The 21616-nt window shown below is 40.6% G+C and overlaps 1 protein-coding gene across 1 annotated transcript; it reads right to left on the bottom strand.

Annotated features, from left to right (window-relative positions):
- Positions 1–9728: 9728 nt before the first annotated feature.
- On the bottom strand, positions 9729–21047 carry pias4a (protein inhibitor of activated STAT, 4a; the record flags this gene model as incomplete). Its single annotated transcript, XM_080730222.1, has 11 exons — positions 9729–10097; positions 11082–11239; positions 11915–12075; positions 12187–12260; positions 14118–14223; positions 15063–15191; positions 15439–15529; positions 16516–16557; positions 18553–18637; positions 18952–19333; positions 21021–21047. 11 exons carry the CDS (start codon positions 21045–21047, stop codon positions 9823–9825), a joined length of 1530 nt encoding a protein of 509 aa, XP_080586348.1. The 3' UTR covers positions 9729–9822.
- Positions 21048–21616: the final 569 nt, after the last annotated feature.

Raw genomic sequence — 21616 nt, 5'->3', positions numbered from 1 at the left:
GGAGGGCTGGAGCCTCTGGTGCTTTGAAATCCAGGAAGCAGAGCAGAGCAGCAGCATCAAATCACTGGTGTGGAGCACTGGTTCCCAAACGGTGGGTCGGGACCCATATGCAGGTCGCGGACCAATTTTTTATGGGTCGCGACTAGTAAATATTCCCCCCCCATAATAATACATCAACCATAAATCATAACTCTTGTAGAGTGCTTTTATTTTGGGACGTTTTCTAGAGAGATAACGTCCCAAAAATAAAAGCACTCTACAAGAGTTATGATTTATGGCTACATTAAAAAACTAATTTAGACATTTTCTAAATAATTTACATACATTCAGGCCTATTTTATACCTTGGCTACTTTTAGTAGGCTACTTTAACCCTGCAAGACACGCTGTGGCAGAACGACATTCCTTATTTATTTTTAAGGGGGTAGGCCTAGAATGTTTTTGTTTTGTTTCCACCCCACCACATTAACATTTGTATATAAGTAGGCTACCGCCCGCCCACAAGGTCCTGAATCTACCATAACTTGCAGAACTTCGCAGAGTGTCGACGCTTTGTTTCACTGGACCAAATCGATCAAATCAAAGTAAGTATTAAAATGCCTTTAATATTTTTTTCTTGCGATCATAAAAATGACTAGAACATGACATGTTGTTGTAAAATACAACCCCCAAATATAAATGAGATGATGTTTTTTATATGATGTATTTTTTAACAACACTGGGTGGGTCTTTGTGGCAGCAAATAGCCATGTTGCCAGTCTAAATAGACATGGGTTGTCAGGTATCTACAATACAGGCCTATTTTACACTTTCTACACATTCCATAATTCATACCATATTATTATAGATATATTATTACATAATGTAGGAAATATATGTATGTTTTACTTGAATTGCTAATGCAATAATACTTGTAACACATTATAGGCCTACTAGAAGCTGAGTTCCAAGTTTCTTTGTCTGTTTTTCTTCGAATATGTAATAAGCCGAGATCTACCACTACAATTTGCTAAAGAAAATACATCATTTTTACTTTTGCAATTTCTGACAGGCTCAATCTATTTGCATACATCCACAAAAACTATGGCTAGTGAATAAAGAAAATGGGGAAATGTACAGAATTTATGAAAAGGCAGAAATATGTATTTTTTTTAATAGAGTTGACACTTTTAGGTTACTTTTTTTTTAAACAAATTAAAACACAGAGGGAAACAAAATAAATTGCTGTTAAAGATATGTAATCTTCAATGCACAATATGGACTTCCTCACCAATTAATATTCACATTTTGATATTCTGTTCAATTGATTGATTTGTTTTTATTTTAACATTTGGTCAATCAACTTTCAATAATTTGAGGGGGCATATCCACACCACAGTGTATGAGCATTGAGCAACCCCTGTGTCTATGGAGTAATCCTCAATTTTACTGAGATCTGATTGTCTCACAGTTTTCAGGAAGGGAACTTTCATTGAAATGAAGGCACGGGGGTTCGTCTGTCGCATCCTCTCCCAATACACAAAATCTGCCTGTGATCTATTGTGAACCAGTAGATCATAATCTACTGGTTGGTTACCCCTGAATGCAAGGTCCTGAATGGGGGACTGCATGGATTCCTTTTAGGATGGTAATAGGGTGGTCAGTCAGTATTGTTTGATTTGTGAATAGGTTACTTTAGTGGAATGTGGAATCAATTTCCAATTGTATATTCTTTTTTACATTTCAGAATGTCAAGGAGACAGCCTCACTACAGTGTGCAGGATGTCATGGATGCTGTCCAGAATGGAGAGAGTGATGTGGAAATAGAATTTGATGATGAAACTGATGAAGAGTCAGATAAAGACTGTGGAGAATTGGACAAAGAAAACCAACCATCCACTGACTGCCCAGCCAAGGCAGACATTGCACCTCATCTGCCCACATATGCCATTGATATGCCACTGATTTTTCTGATCCACCTCTCACTGAAGAGGTGACTTCCCTACACACACCGCTGGAATACTTACGCCAGTTTGTGTCCAAAGACATGATTCGGTCTCTGACAACAAACAAAAAATGAATACAGCCATCAAACAAAGGGAACATCTGTAAAAGATGTTGAGCATGTAGCTGAAGATGGGCCTCGTACAAGTGTCTGGAAGTCTAAAGTACTGGGAGACAGACACACAATACCCCCCCCCCCCCCCTGTTGCTTATGTGATGCCATGTAACAGATTCCAGTCTATATTGACATCCTGACATTTAGTCAGCAACTTGACTGTCCGAGACGGAAGGACAAACTCTGGAAAATCAGACCATGGCTTGATTCATTCAGAGTGAAGTGCCTGCAGGTGGTTCCAGAAGAGCACAACTCGGTGGACAAGACCTACACCCCACACAAGAGATCATGTGGACACCTGCCACTGGATGTACACCAGGACCAGATTGGGCATTTACCAATGATGACAAAGAGAGGGCGCTGCAGGCATTGCCCTAATGGGTACACCAACACACAATGCCACAAGTGTGATGTGCATCTCTGCATTTCAGACAACAAGAACTGTTTCTGGGACTTTGCAAGCTGGTTGCCAGAAGACGACAATGAAGAACACACTTGCACAAACAGTGTTGTACACATTACGCTTGAGCAATTGTATGCAGAAATTACTATTTTCTAAAGTGCCCACAAGTTGTTGTAAAGGCCCCCCAAGTTTTAGACAGGCAAGAATTGCCTACAAAATATTTTTTTCCTATTTTCTACACTGAACAAGTAATGTGAAATGATGTCATAGCTAAATCATATGCAAAGCCAGCTTCTGTATAGCTTTGCCATATCAATAGTTCATTGGATTACTGTAAGTCAATTGTTAATACATTGTCCATGTGTTCATTATTGTTCATGTTTCGAGAGAGGATGTGGAACTGCCAGTTTTTTATGCCACACTCCCTTTTCTACCACCACAATACAATCACACAATGTACCTCAGACATGTCTGATCCACGAAAACTGTTCAATAAATTGGCTAAAGTTTAAAAAACAACTTCTGTATATAGCCCACCCTGGGAAGCTGCATGTTTTCATTTCATAAAATAAAATCAACAATTCATAAAAATATGACTAATGTTGATATTATATACTGTTCTGAGGCTAGGTGATAAGCAACCACCCTTAGTTGTTTTACTGAAGTAAAAACATGGACCATGTTGTTCAGACAATGAGTACAAATGGCCTATAGGGAATTCTGCTACCCTCTTCACCCAATGTTGGAAAATTACATTTGCAAACACTTCATTATCATCTCCAAATGCCTCCTACAACCTATCTGACAGGTTGAGTTTTTTTGTTTGTGTATGTTTTTCTATATCTGGGTAGCCTCGTGAACCAGCCTCTCTAAAGTGCCCACAAATTGTTGTAAAGGCCCCCAAAGTTTTAGACAGGCAAGAATTGCCTACAAAATATTTGTTTTCTATTTCCTACACTGAACCATGATGTCATAGTAGCTAAATCATATGCAAAGCCACCTTCTGCATATAGCTTTGCCATGTCAATAGTTCATTGGATTACTGTAAGTGAAACATTGCTCTTCTTGTGAGGTACCCATTTTAGTCAGTTTTAGTCACCAGAAGTCAATTGTTAATACATTGTTCATGTGTTCATTATTGTTCATGTTTCGAGAGAGGATGTGGAACTGCCAGTTTTTTATGCCACACTCCCTTTTCTACCACCACAATACAATCACACAATGTACCTCAGACATGTCTGATCCACGAAAACTGTTCAATAAATTGGCTAAAGTTTAAAAAACAACTTCTGTATATAGCCCACCCTGGGAAGCTGCATGTTTTCATTTCATAAAATAAAATCAACAATTCATAAAAATATGACTAATGTTGATATTATATACTGTTCTGAGGCTAGGTGATAAGCAACCACCCTTAGTTGTTTTACTGAAGTAAAAACATGGACCATGTTGTTCAGACAATGAGTACAAATGGCCTATAGGGAATTCTGCTACCCTCTTCACCCAATGTTGGAAAATTACATTTGCAAACACTTCATTATCATCTCCAAATGCCTCCTACAACCTATCTGACAGGTTGAGTTTTTTTGTTTGTGTATGTTTTTCTATATCTGGGTAGCCTCGTGAACCAGCCTCTCTAAAGTGCCCACAAATTGTTGTAAAGGCCCCCAAAGTTTTAGACAGGCAAGAATTGCCTACAAAATATTTGTTTTCTATTTCCTACACTGAACCATGATGTCATAGTAGCTAAATCATATGCAAAGCCACCTTCTGCATATAGCTTTGCCATGTCAATAGTTCATTGGATTACTGTAAGTGAAACATTGCTCTTCTTGTGAGGTACCCATTTTAGTCAGTTTTAGTCACCAGAAGTCAATTGTTAATACATTGTTCATGTGTTCATTATTGTTCATGTTCATGTTTCGAGAGAGGATGTGGAACTGCCAGTTTTTTATGCCACACTCCCTTTTCTACCACCACAATACAATCACATAATGTACCTCAGACATGTCTGATCAAACTGTTCAATAAATTGTCTAGAGTTTAAAAAAATACCTTCTGTATATAGCCCACACTGGAAAGATGCATGTTTTCATTTCATAAAATAAAATCAACAATTCATAAAAATATGACTAATGTTGATATTATATACTGTTCTGAGGCTAGGTAATAAGCAATCACCCTTAGTTGTTTTACTGAAGTAAAAACACGTGGACCATGTTGTTCAGACAATGAGGACAAATGGCATATAGGGAATTCTGCTACCCTCTTCACCCAATGTTGGAAAATTACATTTGCAAACACTTCATTATCATCTCCAAATGCCTCCTACAACCCCATCTGACAGGTTGAGTTTTTTTTTGTTTGTGTATGTTTTTCTATATCTGGGTAGCCCATGGCTCTCCCAGCTCTCCCGGAAATCAATTTCCATTTTAGATGAAATGTAGATTTCTGGAGGATGCTGGTTTATGAGGCTACTTTACAAGGTACATTTTGAACACAGACCTTTTAACAGAGTATTTCTAGATCGAGTTATTTTTCCACCACTGCATCAAATACAACTACAGGCACAAGGACAGTTTCCTAAACACCTGGCCGGGACCCATTTGTGGGTCGCGGACACATTTTTATGGGTCCCTTAATTTCTTGGTTTCCTAAAAAAAAGCAAAATAAATCACGGTAAAACAAATGCATTGATGAGTAATTTAATTAAATAGATAGATAAATGAAAGAAAAATCAGAGAAATTCCATAAATTAGAAAACAAATGTTTGTAGTGAAAATAGTCAATCTACAAGCTGACAATTTGATGCAAGAAAGTTGCGTTGGTTCCTATTTAAGGGTTTACACTTACGGTTCTTTTAGATTTTACCCCCTTGTTGTCATCTGAAGTGCATTCTATCCTACAGCTCCATCCACTGAGCTAAGAGTGTGAACTGAGAATGTTTGTGATTGTTATCACACATACCGGTATGAGAAAGACAGAATTGGCTGGCTCAAAAACTTCTAGAACCACATGGCAAATCTATCTGTTAAATCTTGTTAACCTGATGTTTTTGTCCGAAATGATAGAAAATCCCCTTTCTTTCAAAAACACTCCCCTGCAATGTAATAGCATGACCCAATAATAATGTAAAAAGAAAATATTTCTTCTTATTCATAATGCAATCGTATGCCCAGTGGTGTAAAGTAACCAAGTAGCCTACATTTACTCAAGTACTGTACTTAATTAAAATTGAGGTCTTTGTACTTGAGTATTTCCAATTTCCGATACTTTTACTTCTACTCCACTACATCTCAGATCCAAATATTGTATTTGGATCTGATATTTACTCCACTAGTACATTTATTTGAAAACTTTAGTTACTGATTACTTTATATATATAAAAGTAATAAAAGTAAATATCTTTTTAGATATAAATGAGCGCTGGCGATCATAGATGTCTGACGTTATAGACCACATGAGACTGACCCAATAAGTCCATATATGGGCATTGCCAGATATGGGCTTAATATTGATGACATCAGGGATTTCCATATATGGGCCAAGGGACAAGGACGGAATTCATTTGCAAGTGTGACTCGCATAGCGGCAACCACACTGGTTATCATGAGACTGATACAATGTGTCCATATATGGGCATTCCCATCCATGTGTCAGTGAACTGGTGTTATAGGCTACTTTATATCTCACTTCACCCATCGTGTGAACATCCCATGCGGAACCACCATTAATCATTTTTGCCAAATTGAACTGAGGTATAATCATTTTTACTATCACAGTATTCCAACTAAGCAAATTAAAATACGACCTCCCGTGGTACATACAAATTGCTATTCAAACACAGCCAGCAATCTTAGAATGTCAAAGAGGAATTTGATTAATATGTACCCAGGCCACCACCCCTGCCAAATCTGTACCTCCAAAAGTGACTTGGCTCCTAACATATTAAACCTTTTCCAATTTCAAAATGACATGATGGCAAACGAGTTTTTAAAAACGGATTTTAATTAATTCCACACGTCAATAACAGGTGTTAGAATACGATAATTCTGAATTTACAGTTTTTCCAACAGGTGACAAATTTGTCCCCAAGATCCAACATTTGGTACAGGACATTACAATCTACAACTGCTCTCTCCTCAGTCCTTAATGGCATCAGCTTCAACACCGGTAGCCATTACATTGTCTCAATGTCTGTATGGAACAACTGGAGGCGATTCAAAGCTTAATAAAATATTATTTAAATTTTATTGTTTTTTAACATGAACATATAAAAAGACAACAAACTTGTGGACAATTGTGGATTGTAAGCCTCTGCCCATGCTACCTTACACATTACCTTAATAAGAAGGGAAGCCACTATGAAAGACCGGACCCTCTCCACTCTCTTCATCCCCACATAACCACAAACTTTACCTGGCTCAGTTCAACAGAAGCAACCGGCACCTCTTCTTATTTGTAATCAAATAGGGGGGAAAGGGTTTAGGGAGGACTTCACACGAATTTCAATATCTATGAACAAATAATGTCAATTTAAATGTATATAGTAGTTTCCCATCAACCAACTGCCTATTTAAAAATGGCTATCAGAGTTCTTCACCTTTGCTTGAATGCAGTTTACGTAGGAAAAAAACCTGTTCAGGATTATTTCAGGCAAAGTGCCGTCAATAACGGTATGAGCGAATTAACAAAATGGTTTCAGTATAACAGTATAACGATCTGTAAGCCAAGTCAGTGTCAAAAGAGCAAGAAAATGGAAGACCAGATTTTGACTACATCTACTTCTTCAGGCCTCAAACTCAGAACATGCACTTGCAACAGCTCTGGATCAATGTGTAGATGCAATTTCCCTTGTGCATTTGCAGAGTTATGGATCAAGAAGCAGCTTCTGAACCCATCAAACTACCCAACAGGGACAAGCATACAAAGAGGTCATATAATGCAGGTCCGATCCCCGATTTCTCAAGTCGTGCCACAAAGTGGAGTGGGATAGATTTGGATCTACAGAACAGAAGAGCCACGGGATGGCTGAGATGATCTGGTCACAGCCGTCAGAGACGGGAGATAAACACTGCTCATCCGGGACGATGGGTCAAGAGTCAAAATACAATCATCTCTGGGTGTAAGGCAATTCACTTCAAACCCAGTGTCCATTTCCCCAGTGCAGTGCTCACGTACAGTATATAAAACTGAAGCCTACACATCCAGCCTGAGTATCCTATCCTTTCAGCTCCTCAGAAATAACCATTACTTACTGATAATGCTAGAGTAGGGGCAAAGTGAGAAATAACCATCAGGCCTACATGGTATACTACAGCCATTATTAAGTACAGTTTTTATTCCAGCTAAGAATATATATGACATATATTCCTATGGGGATGGGGCCAGAGGAAGTTGTTGGTTGAATCGGCTTACTTTTGTTCCAAAAAGGGACAGACAGTTAGTGAGATGAATTCAAATGTTGATGGGGCTTGAACTTGGTTGGCACTGATTCAAAATCAGTTTGGTTGTTTCGGACGTGAACCCAACAAGAAAATAAGTTTGAATGGTAGCTTTCACAAGCAAAAGGAACCAGTTTATCAACAGCAATGTCATAGGCCTGACTCATTTACAATAGAGCACACAGGACTTTAAGTGTATCGTTCTCCTCAGGCTCTCATCTGTACAGCACTCTTACATGGCAAAAATGTATGTACAAATACAGCAAACCACTATTAAAATAAAAGTTGTGAAGCAATTATCAATAAATACTATGATTTTAAGAAATTCAAAGTGTGTCAAAAGGATGCGAGCACTTATGAAGGTTACTCCAGAATCAGAGATATGGTTACCATCCAATTCTTCAACTCCTATGTCTATTTTTCCTCTTGGAAAAGCCTAGGCAAATGACAAACCACAATGAAAAGAAGAACATCTGTCAGAGTGGGTGGGGGTGGGGCGGGAGGTATCATTTGCTGGCCAGCTCTACTAGCCTCTCCACTGAAAGGCTCCAGCCTTCATCATTCAAAACACTAAACTAAAAAAAAAGGCACCCAAATCTCCTGACCAATTTCACATCAACGAATATGTAAAATAAACAAACCTACTTTGGCACAACTGCCACAAAATAATTGTGATGAGTGAGTTTTGTCCAGAATGCAATGTTAATAAATCAACCCTCAAGAGTTCCTGTTGTTCAAGCGAGATATCTGCACGTTGCACAGGGTAGCACAGTCCCAGCTGCCAATCGTTTCAACCATCAAACGCCTCCAGTTGGGCATTGGGTCATTATCATCAAACATTTTAAAAAATAGCAAGAATAGCAGATCTCACAAGCTCCGAAGCAGCGCAAAGCGAGATTGCAGATCTGACATTTTCAGTATTTTTTTGTTGGCGACATAGTCGACATACGACAAAATATTAACTAGGGCTTAAGTGCTGGTCATTGACCGATTACCTTGCATTTAAATCGCTCTGGGAGGACTAGGAACTGTATATGGAACACCCAGGGGAGAAAACACCAAGGGAAATAAAATCTCCAGTGTAAAATTGGCTTCAGAACATCTCTCATCAATGCTTCTGTCCCCATTTCTAAGCTACTCTCTGGTCATGTCTGCTAAGTTTATATGACTGAGGTAGGTTCTCTTTATCTAGAAAAGGACCAAAAAAAAGAAAAAGAAAAAAAGAGTTACGCATCAAACAGAGGGCAGCAGGATTTTTTCTGCCCATCAATTAATAAAAAGGACAAATTCCTGAAAAAAGATTTTCAAGCCACGATTTCATTCTCTGAACAAATAAAAGCAAAAATAATAATTTTAATGGGAGAGGGCGATTCAACTTGCATCACATTTCAGACATCTTCAGCTTGGCATCCCTCCAAATATTTATGCCAGTTCCCCTTATTAGTCGTTTGTGTTTTGACCTCTGACTAACAAACTACTAAAGGCGCCTCCATTTTTTCCCCACTTACCCGTTCATCCTAAAAGTGACAAAAATCAGAGACGCATTCATTGGAACGCCCACGGCTAAAAGAGCCAGTAAGTCCAAGTCATATAAAGTACAGGGGGGCGAGAGGAGAGGGGAATGAAGAGTTTAGAGAGGGAAGAGGTGTGATGGTAGTTATTCTATTCAGTCAGATCTCCTGAGAGAGAAAGAGGGGTGGCGCTGCAGCGAGGTGGTAGGCTTTAAGAGTTAGGAAGCTGTCATTTCCATCGGTGTTCACTACACTAATGTTCTCCTCTCCCCAGGTTCAGCCCCCTGCCTCCCTCTCTCTCTCTCTCCCCCCACCCACCTCTCCCTCAGTCTGTCTGTGGAGGTGAAGGGGTGGGGTGTCCGGCCAGTCAGTAGGCAGTGACCAGGTCTTTGTCGTAGTTGTATCGACCCCTCTTAGGGGCAGGGCTATCTGCGCTGTCCTCAGTGTCCTCGCTGTCTCCGCCAGCCCCTCCACCTTCCTCCTCAGAGGAGGAGTCCAGAGTCAGATCTACAACGGTGCCTCCTCCTGGCGGAAGAGCAGCTCCGCCTGCGCCTCCCGCCAACCCCAAGGAGCCGCTCCCCGACTTCCCCGTCAGACTGGTGCTGCTGTGGGCCGGAGAATGGCCGTTCACCTCAGGGCTGCCTGTTAAGTATAAACATCATGATAAAATAATAAGTGAATGACAACACAAACATCACACTCACAATTTTTAGATTCACATAGTCAGTGACCTTTTCAGCCCAACTTCGGTTGCGTTTCAGAGAGACACAATTTGCCTGTGTGTTGTTCAGACAATAAAGTACTACGGTAAAGCACACATGCCAATGAACAAAAAGTCCATTCAGGTGCTGCCAGTTGTACGTGCGCTTGGGCTCATGGGCAGACATGGCATTTTGGCACACGTATTGCACGTGTAAAAAAGTATGTGGGTTTCATTCGTCTCCATATTACACACAATGGACTTTTTTACATTCGCAAATAATGCGTCGATTAACATCCCTAGTCGGCAGTGGTGGCCAAATCACTGCCCATCTCCTCCTCCTGGCCAAGGCTAAACTCCTCTCCCCTGCTTTTTCTTTTAACCAAAGAGAGGCTCCTCTGGGGAGGTATTGGGTGGGTCCCTCCTGAGGTCTTGAGGTGACACAGGTGCGTACATAGTGATCTCCAGTACTGTGGGGCTGTTCCTGCCTGGAGCTTTTTTTTAAGCCATTCACCATATGTATAAGGTGAAAACATTTGCTATTTAACTTCCCATTACCATTTTTAAATCACGCATTTTATATATACACATCACGCACATTTTACTCCGCTTATATTGATATCTGACCCATTTTTTCCATTTCTTTCCACCTTTCTTGAAAGTGCGATGATGGAGCTTGTATTGAATGTCACATTTTTAACACCTGTAAAAACTCAACAATAAAGTTGAGTTGAGATCGCCCAGAATTCGTCATTGCCTAAAGTGAATCTAACTGAGGGCCAACGTATCAAGAAAAGCAAGAAGTCCACACATATACATGTTTATCTTCAATAAAAACAGGTAAATATATAGTACAAATCGGTGATAATAAAAACGTATGTTAAGAGCTGATTATGGCTTGGCTTTGAACTTAGCAGAACACTCACATATATCAACAACTGAAGGGTATGTATCAGGTGTGTTGCTACGTTCTCTCTCCCTCTCCCTCTCCTTTTCAATACTGATGGGTCGCCAGGAGCCGTCAGTTAAGTATTCGATCTCCTCAATGTCCTCATTCGTCTCCTTCAGGATTTCAGTCAGCTGCCTGAAAGATGACATCAACCACTTTCAAGCTGGCATCCAAATTTTGGGCATTAAACCCCCACCCCCCAAAAGAGTTAACATACATAGCTCACAATGAGTCACATCATACCGTGTTGTGAGCTGGTAGATCAGCTACTTTCACTATTCGCAACTACTTTCACTATTAATTATGATGAAGTACAGTAGGGGTTTATGTGGTTAAGACACATGCAAGTACAACAAAAATAACTTCTATGAAAGTGGAAAAATAGCACAGGTCAGTGTGGTCCCAGTTTGTTGTTACAGATCAATAGAACATATGCTTTACATCACATATTTAATTTGGGGCGTAGTTCAGGACAGCTTCGGTTAGGTAGTCTCCCTTAATGACCAATGATGAGGATCTTCTTAAAGCCAATTTATGGACTTAAATCTGTTGGTATATAATAAGCTATATTGAAGGTCAAATAAGAATAAAAAGGCAGACAACCTTTGAATGCCACAAAAACCATCTCAAGCTTTTACAGAGGACACACATTTGGTGGAGACAAGTTTTGACCTGTGTCTTTTCAGCTGTCTTTGCCGTCTTTGGTTTCAACATGCAGCGAAGTTCCCTTAAAACGACACATTAATGAACATTTTCCAAAAAGTGAAGAGGAAGCTTGTGACAAGCCTGAGCGTGTCTCTGTCATCTTACCCATCAATTATGAGCAGTTCGAATGGAGCAGGCTTGTCACATACGGGACAAGTCCATGTGGGCTTCTTCTCATTCATCTGAAGGAAGAAGACGGCGTCAAAACATTGAAGATGGGCGCAGGTTAAAACTCGACATGGCACACCAATCCGCATCTTCACCAGCTGCGGAAGACAGAAAGACATGTTAGTGATTAACCAGGCTTTAAACAGAGGTAAAGCAACATGCCTTGGAAACGCAGAAACATCAGGAAGTGTAAACTATCAAATACTCACTGGACAGATGAGAGAAACCCGGAGACCTGTGGTAGCGATTTCACTCTCTGGGTCAAAGCGTAGTTTGTCTTGTACTGGATAGGGAGAAATGGTAGACAGGTCATTATGATAATGCAAGGAGTCTCTGGGTCAAATATACTGTACATTGATTTAATCTGCAAACAATTTACCATAAGATAAGAGTAATAAATAAGAAATTGAAGACGCATCATTTAGACAGGGAATACATTTGGGTGTTTGAACAGCTAAACCAGGCCCGTCCACTACAATTATTTGTAGTTTGGTAATCATGTCAGAAGAGGAGAAGTCCACCCTGGTAAACTCACCCAAGCTCTGTATATACAAATGCAACGATCCTTATATCAACATACTTTTGACAACATGGAATTTAATATTGAACAGTAGAGAGGCTTCCAGAGCATTGCAAGTATAGCTTTTGAATGCTAGGCATGTACAATGCAACAGCCGTATAGGCTTAATTATGATGATTTAGTGTTCCAAACAAAAACAAAAAAAGAACGAAACCGTATGAGTAAATCATCTCAATGTTTTAATCACGGCCGTGGGTGCTCAAAACTGTTTAATTTCACACCCACAACATAAACCTGCAATAACCAGCCCATTTTTTTTATAACTGTGGAATAAGTTCCCCATTGCAATTAGAACTGCAGACTCACTCCCTAGCTTCCGGCGTGGTCTGAAGACTCACCTCTTCGGACACCACCTTAGCCCATAGCACTTACTGTAGCACTTGCCTGCCCTCAATGACCATACATGTAATTTAGATTTTTTTTTAATTCTTTTTACTGAATAGGTGCTTGTCTACCTACGTTTTCTTAGATTACTATGTCTATGCATTTGATGTTTGCTTACTATAAATCACTCTGGACTAAAAGCGTCTGCTAAATACCTAAATTGTAAATCGGAAAAAGCAGCCCAACGAATGTATGTATTTCAGCACCACAGAGAATGAACAGCGACACACACACACACACACACACACACACACACACACACACACACACACACACACACACACACACACACACACACACACACACACACACACACACACACACACACACACACACACACACACAGCAAAGGTTTAATTAACGATAGCTATATATTATACACCATAGCTAATACACCATGAAACAAAGTTGTAAAAAGAATCCAACAAAATCACACCACCACACCGTGGCTGCGAGACAATCATTAACACTGTTAATGAATGATGTACTATACTTATTGAGACGCAGCGACGAGGAAGAGGCGAGCCCTGAAGGATGCCTATGATCATGATGTATTATGTTCTCCGTGTAGTTATTACACAGAAGATGAGTGAGTGAGGTATGCACATAAAATGAAATACTAGCATTAAAGTCCAAAAAGATATACCGTACTGCCAGTTTTCCCCCCATCAGTGTTTTGGAACCCACACCCCCTGAATGAAACAGGCTGCGCGCATATTCACATTAATACTCAAGCACAACCTAGCATACTAATCCGAAACCACTGCGTCGGCGATGGCAGTGGTGAACACAGCTCATTTTATTTTCATTAACCGTCGCAACATTGCTTAGGTCTATAGATGTTTCTAAAATCACGACACCATGTACTGCATTTTGGTTTGCTGATGAGAGATAGTGCCTACAGTAAATCCAATTATGTTCACATGTAACGCACCAGACCATTGTTCACCTGAGTCCTGACTTTTTCAGGACTGTGTTTCGATTGTTTTATCCACACACCAGAGTTCGAAGGCGCGTTCTCACTTCACCAAATGAACCGGCGCAATGGAGTAGTAAACAGACCATGGTTCAATTAAAATTGACAGTCTAGGAGTGAATGTGCCGTAAATAGTCTCTATATTATGTCATGTTTGGAATAAATACAAAAAGTGACCAAAATTAAAAATCAACACTTACTCCTTTCTCGGCAGCGATCTGCACTTTCGACAGAGTGGTGCTTAAGTTGGCTGAAGAGGTCAGCTGAAGTGAAGACCCTCACCAAATACACTGCTACTGAATATCGCTGGAATTAAAATGTAGAAAAGACAATGCTGTAAGCAACAATTATGTGTGCCAACCAACAGATCATCGAGTGAACATTTTAATAATCTTTAAAAATTGAGAGCGCTCTCTGAATATTTCCAAAATGCTTTAATTCTTGCAAACCTAAGACCATTTCAACATCTTGACATGCAAATTAACCCATTTAGGCCTGAACACATTATGACGCAATATTTTATGCTTTAAATATAAAAAAATAGCAGATATACAAGCTCACAGCGCGGCACCGAGTGCCGCGCTGCGAGCTTGTAGATCTGCTATTTTTGAAAAATCGTGAAAATTAGAATTTTGACCCGATTCTATAAGTGTCTTTTGAATTCTTCTAAGATTTTTGGAAAAAACTTAGGTTTCTATGTCAGCAATCTGGCCAGCCATCATCAAAGAAAAGGTCCTTTTCACTTAACTGGAGCTCAGTTAGTCTGTTCTTGAGAGACTACTATGTCAGTGGTGCTCAAACCTTTTCATGTGAAGGACCCCCAAAATGATATTTATTTGGCCACGGACCCGCATCTCAAAATATTTAGTTCCAGGGACCCCCCAGAAGCAAAATTTGAGTTACAACCGTTCGCTTTGAAAATACATATATTCAAAGATTTTCACACATTTTCATGACTTTTTCAAAAATAGCAGATCTACAAGCTCGCAGCGCGGCACTCGGTGCCGCGCTGTGAGCTTGTATATCTGCTATTTTTCACTGGTTAAAGCAGTCAATAATTCTAGGCCTAAATGGGTTAAATTGACAAGGTTTTGAGATAACATACAATATAAGAGACAACAAATGTATTCTGGTAATAGGCTGACCTTGCCGAAGTTGCCCCATGTGATAGTGACTCTGTTAGTGATAGCGGAGAGATGTAGCCAGGGTGTGATGTTTACGGGACGACATGGGCGACGGGGTTCAACGCCAGGCTTGTTGGAGGGATAATAGCCCTGTGGATGCACACAAAACCAAAATATGATAATGACGACGACATAACAACCAGTTCCCATGTGAAGCTCCAGGCACATTTTATTGAAATACAATGAAAAAGGAAAAGCCTTGTCATGTCATTAATAATTCAAACGGAAATGATGAACATCCCTGAGCTCCTTCCCAGGGGCTTAAATATCATTTATTCATTTACTTTGCATTTTCCAGCTCTTATATTTCTCATACTGAAGACGACGGTCTACTCACGGGTACATGACAGTACGACTGGTTGACTTTGACAGCAACATTGGGAGGGTACTGGTCTTCCTGTACACCAATGGAGTCTGTGTAGCAGATTCTGGAAACGGTACACATGACATGAGAGGGTGGTTAGTTACCATTAATCATAATTAAGTGCTGTATGAGAACGTCTGCTCTACAAGCTTATTATACAACCTTATTGAACCAATCAAGTCATTCGGCTACATTGGAGTATTTCAGAAGTTCAATTGTAATGGGGATTTCTGATAGAAATGCAAATGAAATGTGCCTTGCAAGTCTTTTGATCGTTTGTCCTCACCGCCTAACATTACAAAGATTCTGTTCTACTTTTTTAGTGTTGAGAGCTTGTTCATTGGCTATTTCTCCATGTGACACCATAGGATGAAGTATAAAATAGGGCTTCAGTGTTAACAATGAGACAGAAAAAGAGGTAAGAGTAAATCATTACACACACGGCACCTTCCTGGCCACAGTATTATGAAATACCTGTTTCTTTGTGATTTGAACTGGTAGGCTGGGTTGTAAGAATGTATAAATGAATGAACCATTGTAAAGCGCTTTGAGCACTTGGAAAAGCGCTGTAAAAATGCAATTCATTATTAACTCATTCGTAGTTTACGGCCGTAAAGCCCGTTAATTTCTCTATGTCTTTCACTGCCGGCTTCTCCAAGTCCTACCTGTTAACGTGGGCGCTCGTCCAGTTCCCATCGTGCGTGATCGGACACTGCTCGTGTGTTCGCGTATTCCATCAGCTTCTCAAATCCGTTGAAACTTTTTCAATTGATCAATAACTTCTCCATCTGTAAGCCGCGGAGCTCAGACAGTAAGCTGGGCCAAAATAGAGGACGGACTTCCGCTTCCGGTTCAGGGACTCAATAATGTGTCCGTGTAGAAACCGATCACGGAGCATTAGTTCCGGCCTATTTTAGTTGCGCTTCGATAAAAAAATGATTTTTAATTAATTTTTATTACATTTACGGGTTCTACGGGCATGGCAGAGAAGGGGTACAAAGGGGTATTTTGATGGCAGAGTTTGTGTTAAGAGTACAAGTATGAACTTACCTAAGAACCACCTGGATTGATTTTATTCCTGGACGAAGCTCACTGAGTGAGAGGAGAGAGAGAGAAACACATCAGGTATAATGGTACACAGCATGTCTAGACTCCTGTCATCAACATGGATCTTTCCCATATAGCGCCACCATCAGGCCAATTTTTTTCAAACACATTTTTGGATACTGCTCCTACAGATTTTGCCCTAAAATCACACAAAGCGGTACACAGTATGTCTACAATCATGTCATCAACATGGATCGGTACCATTTAGCGCCACCATCAGGCCGATTTTTACATGCGACCTGACAGTCGGTTATCTTACTGGTTGATTTTATTTGGTGATATCACATAAAAAGAGCACAATAGTGCTTTAGTGCTTTCCTGACATACAGTCATAGCATCAGAGGATAAAAACACATTCACATTGTGGTCCTCTTCATAGAAAATAACACTATCAAACAAACAAAAACACCTATTCATGGGTTGCATTTGTAGTCCTAAACGGCCATGTTGAGGACCAACACAGATGTTTCAATTCGTCTGATTGGCATAGAACTAATGTTCTACACCAATCAGAACACCTGTGTTGTCCTCAACATGGCTGGTGTAGGACTACAAATGCAACCCATGCATCAGACAGATATACTGTACATAAAAACTAGTCTAAGAAATGTGCAATCAATCCATTTAAGCTATTTTAAAATAAAGTGCTATGTACCTACTACACTACATAGTATGTAATTAAGTTTGTCATTTAAAGTGTGTGGACCAAACAGTCTGTTAAAATGCATATTTTAGCATTTAGTAACCATTTGGGGTAACTAGAAATAGCAATATATTGTACTAGCCCTTACCCGTTCAAAGATATGAGCTCCAAAATGATGTGCAGTGTGTGGGTTATGGGATGTGCACTGTGCACACAGTATATGAGGGATGGAAAGTAACTTTAACTGGTGCTTGCATGATGTAGGAGCATCAATGTAAGAAACCCGTTTCGTTTAATGGCTACAGAGATACTGTCCCCCCCCCCCCCCCCCCCCCAGCCCGCCCGCCCACACACCCGCCTGCCTGCACACACACACACACAGAGCTGGTTAAACATTTTGCCTCAAGCTAGATGCAGAATAGATGTGCCTCATGCTAGATGCAGAATAGATAGTAGATACACCATAAAAATGCTAATATACAGCATACGATTTGTGAAAGTGACAAACGGGCTTCACAGTTATGTCAGGTGTGTTCATATGCTTATGGTGATGCGATTTCAGATCAATTGCTCCAGCCACTGAGGAGAAACGCTGTGACAGACAGACACTCAGACACTCACTCAGACATTCGCAAAATTATAGTATAGATATATATTTGTTTATTTAAAACGTTTAGATTGTGTCGTGGAATTCTGGATCAATCAGTAATTGATTAGGCAATATGAGCCAAGACAATATTCTAGGTGGTGATGGTTGTCAGGCCATACTAGCTGCTACAAGGACAAGATGAACCATAACAGACAGTCTGTAACAAAAACAAAAGCTATCAGGCCTAGCAGAGACATCCTGGCTCCTGAAGGCTACCAAATATCATGTGATATCATAATGTATTATACAAGTACAAGAAGCGATGGTAAAATATAAAGGCTAGATATAAACAACCCTAATAATACAATAATACAGTATAATTTTTCCTCAAATGTTATGGTGTATTGAAATTAAATGGTTTGTAAATAAAGCTTGTTATGCTGTATGGCAGTTAAATAGTTTGTAAATAACGTTTGTTATGCTATACAGTCTGACAGTTGCATAGTTTGTAAATAAAGTTTGTTATGCTGTATGACAGTTACATAGTTTGTAAATAAAGCCTGTTTTGTGTATGGCAGTTAAATAGTTTGTAAATCAAGTTTGTTATGCTATATGAGTCTGACAGATAGTTTGTAAATAAAGCGTGTTTTGGTGTATGGCAGTTACATAGTAAGGGTTAGGGTTAACTAAAGCTACAAAGTAAACACACCGGAGGCTGACATGGGTGTAAAAGGTGTACATTTCATACCTTGCATTTCTGATCTGGTCTGCTTGGCTCTGTGTTAACTCAAATATGCACTGACTGTCCTGCAGTTTCTCGTTGTTCTGGGCAACTGTAAACATTGGACAACAAAACCATCAGTACAAAATCAATTTCATACCATCTTGTTGGGTTAGAGCATTGTGTCTTTTGGTGCATGTTGTACATTTTTGATAATAGGTTAAAAGCGAAATAGACCATATTCACACAGTGACCATTTTGCGATTACAGAGTGGAAAACCCCTGCCATTCAGTGTTTCCCACCACCGAATATGATGTAATGGCAAAATGGCTGCTGCTTGAATATGGTTAATAGAAGTTTATAATGAGAAAGTATATGAACCATCGTGTCCCCCTATGCCAGTAGACTCCATGAGGATCACTCACTTAGCTCTGTCGGCTGCAACAGCGTCTCCAGGGTTTGGTAGAAGGGCAGTGGCACTAGCTTCACCTCTGCCGCGGGTGTAGTGATAGATTTGGAGATGCCATTGAGGTAGTCTGTGCCCTGAGAGGTGGCCGAGGGCGAGGAACTGAGGGACGAGTAGGCCACCGGGACCACGTCCGGACGCCGAGCCGCCAACCAGCCAGATGTCTTGGGGAAGCGCGACTCGTAGAGCTGCCGGACGTTCTTGAGCAGCTCTGGACTGTATTCAGTCTGCACCAGCCTCAGGGCACGGCCAACCAGGTCCTGCTTCAGCCCGCTCTTGCTGCGACCCATGGAGGCCAGCAGCGTTTGCAGGTCTGAGACCCGGAAACTTTTCACCATGTTCTAAAAACAGAAAGACAACACAGAGCAGGAAATGTAATAATCGGAGAGGAACAGAGTGACAAATAATCATACGCGCCACATGATATGAGGTATGTGATGATCTTATTTTGTGGTACGTAGAGTCCCAGATTTGTTGACAGACACCTGCTGGGGATGCACGATCACCCATCATTAGGCAAAGCGAGACGATTAATGCAATTGGTAACTTAATAATACAGTTGTTACCAACACGCCTAAGTAACCTACCTCTAAATGTTATCCATCATTATGAAATATAATCTGTCATTTAATTAAATGTAACATTTAAATGTAATGATCTCAAACGAATGTCTCTCTCTGTACTGTACAATCAATGTCAACCATTATTAGCCAGAACAATGTGTTAGTACTTGGGTATAAAAAAAAGTTAAGATTTCGTTCATATTCCCTACATTGTACCATGCAGAAGAAAACAGCTAGGCATAGCTCTGAACATAAACCCAGAATGAGGTGGCATTTAGGCAAAGTGCAGCAAAAAGGTGGTGGCTTAAAATAGAACAAAATACTGCAACATCTATAACAACCCGATGATAAGTGCAATATCTATAACAATATGATGAGGAGTACAACTTTGATGATGCAAGATTGGAGGTTCCTGCCTGGCTGACTTTTATTGTTACATGTTTTTGATAGTGATGAATTTGGGAAAGTCCCTCGAGGGCAAAATCGAGTTTGATAAATCAGTCATAGATGTAGATTGATAATCAATAGACAAACCTATGCATTTGCTCAAGTAACCATCAAGTAACCAAGTGCAGGTATATCAGCTTATATATAAAAATAAATACCTAGTTAGCACTTATTAAGTCTGAACAAATGTTATCATTTTGCTCATGATAACCATAATCCATTCGTTACTGCCAAAATGTTTAGGTTGATCTGAGAAGCACACAAAAATACTGTGCAGACCAGTTGTGTTTACATCTTTATGCTCAGCAGTGACGCGGTAGGCGACCTAGCACGCTACCCAAGAATGTGTTGTTCCAGGAAAGAAAACATCCGCTTCGTCCGACACACATCGGCCTACATAATAAAAACACCCACACATGCGTCAAACTTAGTTAATAACAACTATATTTCGGTCTTATCCCGTTCTTGTTTTCAAAACGCACACAAGTGACGCTTCGTCGCTTCCACTTCCACACAAGGGACAGACAGCTGCTTTCTCTTGGCCATCTTTACCATTGCCAACGGTCGGCAACTGCCTATAATAACTGTATGAATTCAACTGTCAATCCATAACATTACATTGACAGCAGAGGCAGGTGCTTGCTTTACAACGAGCACAGCAAGCCAGCCGAAAGGGCTCTGGACAGTTGAAAAAGCCGACAGCATGTTAGCAGCAAGCCAGCCCAGTGTTTTTACTGGCCATCATCATTCATTTCCCCTGTCTCTCTGTCTCTCTCTCCCTTCCTTTTAGCCAGCGTGAAGCTAGCTCACCCAGCGCACAAGCTAACATTGGTTAGCACAAAGCTAGCAGGACATTTATTTTTTCACAGGAAAAAAACAGTACACAAGTTACAACCGTTGGCCGCGTTCGAGGAAAGCCCCAACCGCGTCACAACGGCCCCAAAACGACTCATTTGTTATTTGTAACCCTCCCGCATCCCTTTCCCATCAACCCGGTCCAGCAGAGCTCTCTACTTGCCATCGCTTCCACCAGTTCGGCCGCCATCTTCGTACAGCAGTACCGCGAGAGGACGCAGACGGTGCACGGTGCTTTACCAATGAGACGCGGCGGTTCGCTCGACGGACGGCCGACAACCGCCTATCGCAGAGGCGCGCACCGAAAGTAGGCGTTCCAGAGCGTCTTTTAAAGTTACAGTACAACTTTTAAAAATCACTAAGAGGCAGGTCTCCTTTCCGAAATAAGGCCCCGGCGTCCACAACTTGGGACACCTGCTGAGGTTTGTGAATGCTCGCTCCGTTTCGGTTCAATGGTGTCGAGCTGTTGAACGTGTGCGTTGGGGAAACGGCGGGATTTGTCGGTTGAACTCAATCGTGGCGCGCCAAGTGGAGGGGCTCGCATGGTCCATGCGACTCCCGTCCGAGCGAAAAAATCTGTTCCGTGTTATACCGCCAACCCGTAAGATGCAAGTGTCGATGCTTTGTCTCCTTTAACAGTGAAATGAAAGCAGACCAGGGAACTAAATCCAATAGCCAATATTATGAATCTTCAAAATCCTGCGCAGGTCCCCTGGACATCATGCCATTTTCACTTTTATAACTACTGGTATTGTTGTG

Source organism: Nannobrachium achirus, assembly GCF_963921795.1.
Source record: "Nannobrachium achirus genome assembly, chromosome: 1".
NCBI lineage: Eukaryota > Metazoa > Chordata > Actinopteri > Myctophiformes > Myctophidae > Nannobrachium > Nannobrachium achirus.
This window is presented reverse-complemented; position numbering and strand designations above follow the sequence as displayed.